Below are 1,602 nucleotides of genomic sequence, written 5' to 3'. Positions count from 1 at the left end.
GTGTACTGAAAGGGAAATGCAACGTGAAGTTAAGTGTAGTGTTAGAATCAGCTTTATTTACATAAATCTAACTTTACATTTGAGTCTACTGTAACTATACTAAGACTTTACTGTACAACCCACCAGAAAGCAGCAGGGGAAACAGATAAAACTCAAACAGGCCCTTCCTCCATTATAAAATTCATGGTACTTGTACTGGAGTGCCCTCTAGAGGATTTTCCCCGTCACAATGAGACAGAGTAGAGGAGAGCATGTTGATAAAACCAATTTAGGAAGGAGCAATAAAGTAGCACTGTTTACTAATACACCTGAACATAACCACTGTTGCCAGCAGAGGCTACACACTCTTGCTGTTATTGGATCTACATCTTCATCAGGTACAAGAGAATGTTTACATGACAGTAATCACAGCTGGGTGGGGCAGAGGATGTAGAAGTTCATCCCCTTGTGCATCGCTGGTCATCCATTCTGGGCCAGATCACCGTACAGGAGACAAACACGGGGGCTTTGTCTAGTTTTCATCAGCCTGGAGCATCTTCTCGATCTCTTGATCCCACTGGTCGTCTTTGTTGTCTGACTCGGACACCACCTCGTACTCCTGAAGCTCCTGCTGCAGCTCCTTCTCCCAGTCTGCTGACTCATCTGAATATAAAAAGGTTAAAGGGACGATTATGAGCGAGACGCTTATAGGCTGAATATGTACAATACACCTTTGGAATACTTGTAGCTGTGTGATGTGAGCACCTAAGAGTTGACATTTAGCTGAAGAATTAATAAGAAATCTGATATAGCTAACCGTCAGGAGAGGGGACGCTCTCCTTCTTATCCAGCACCAGCTGCTGCATCTCTTTCCTCAGGTCCTCCTGGTTGATGGCCGTCGAGTCGAAAGCGTCGCTCACAAACTCGGATACTCCAGGACTTGTCGACATCTCCTCCTCTTCTTCTTGAGGTGTCTGAGGGTCAGACCGTACGGGAAAAGGCGGCTCACTGTACAACTCTCACATGTTTTAGAATGACTGTTGCAAAATATCTAGATGTGCATACACACGTCTTCAATTCAGCACGCTTACCTTCTGTATGTCGCTGATGGAAACTGGTGGAGTTTTTGGTCTGACGTTGTCTACAAAAAAAAAAAAAAAAAAAAAGAATACAGTGCTATTAGTTTTCCATAATGCAAATGCTTGCTTAACTCCATAACCCGTGGATTTCCTCTAAAGCTACTGTCTGTGGTTTGTAGGAGAGGTTATGTATAATAGGAGTCTCATATTCCCCCGGACAAGCTGCAGCTACAAGACCGCACCTTCGACCGTCTATAGTTTGGGAGTATTTTAGATATATACAGTGGGTACGGAAAGTATTCAGACCCCTTTAAATTTTTCACTCTTTGTTTCATTGCAGCCATTTTCCAAAAATCAAAAAAGTTCATTTTATTTCTCAGTAATGTACACTCAGCACCCCATCTTGACAGAAAAAAACAGAAATGTAGAAATTTTTGCAAATTTATTAAAAAAGAAAAACTGAAATATCACATGGTCATAAGTATTCAGACCCTTTGCCGTGACACTCATATTTAACTCAGGTGCTGTCTATTTCTTCTGATCA

The 1,602-nt window shown here is 42.0% G+C and overlaps 1 protein-coding gene across 1 annotated transcript in view; it reads right to left on the bottom strand.

Moving 5' to 3' along the window:
• Positions 1–36: 36 nt before the first annotated feature.
• Positions 37–1,602, bottom strand: part of syap1 (synapse associated protein 1) — an 8,079-nt gene continuing 6,513 nt past the window's right edge. The window contains exons 7-9 of the mRNA XM_046033012.1: positions 1,071–1,120; positions 797–953; positions 37–642 (exon numbers count right to left, since the gene is read on the bottom strand). Of these exons, the coding sequence (XP_045888968.1) occupies positions 512–642; positions 797–953; positions 1,071–1,120 (338 nt within the window). The 3' untranslated portion in view covers positions 37–511. The remainder of the gene's footprint in view (positions 643–796; positions 954–1,070; positions 1,121–1,602) is intronic.

The sequence above is a fragment of the Micropterus dolomieu genome, linkage group LG20 (assembly GCF_021292245.1).
Source record: "Micropterus dolomieu isolate WLL.071019.BEF.003 ecotype Adirondacks linkage group LG20, ASM2129224v1, whole genome shotgun sequence".
NCBI lineage: Eukaryota > Metazoa > Chordata > Actinopteri > Centrarchiformes > Centrarchidae > Micropterus > Micropterus dolomieu.
The sequence above is the reverse complement of the archived record's forward strand: the minus strand, read 5'-3'. Positions and strand labels throughout refer to the sequence as shown.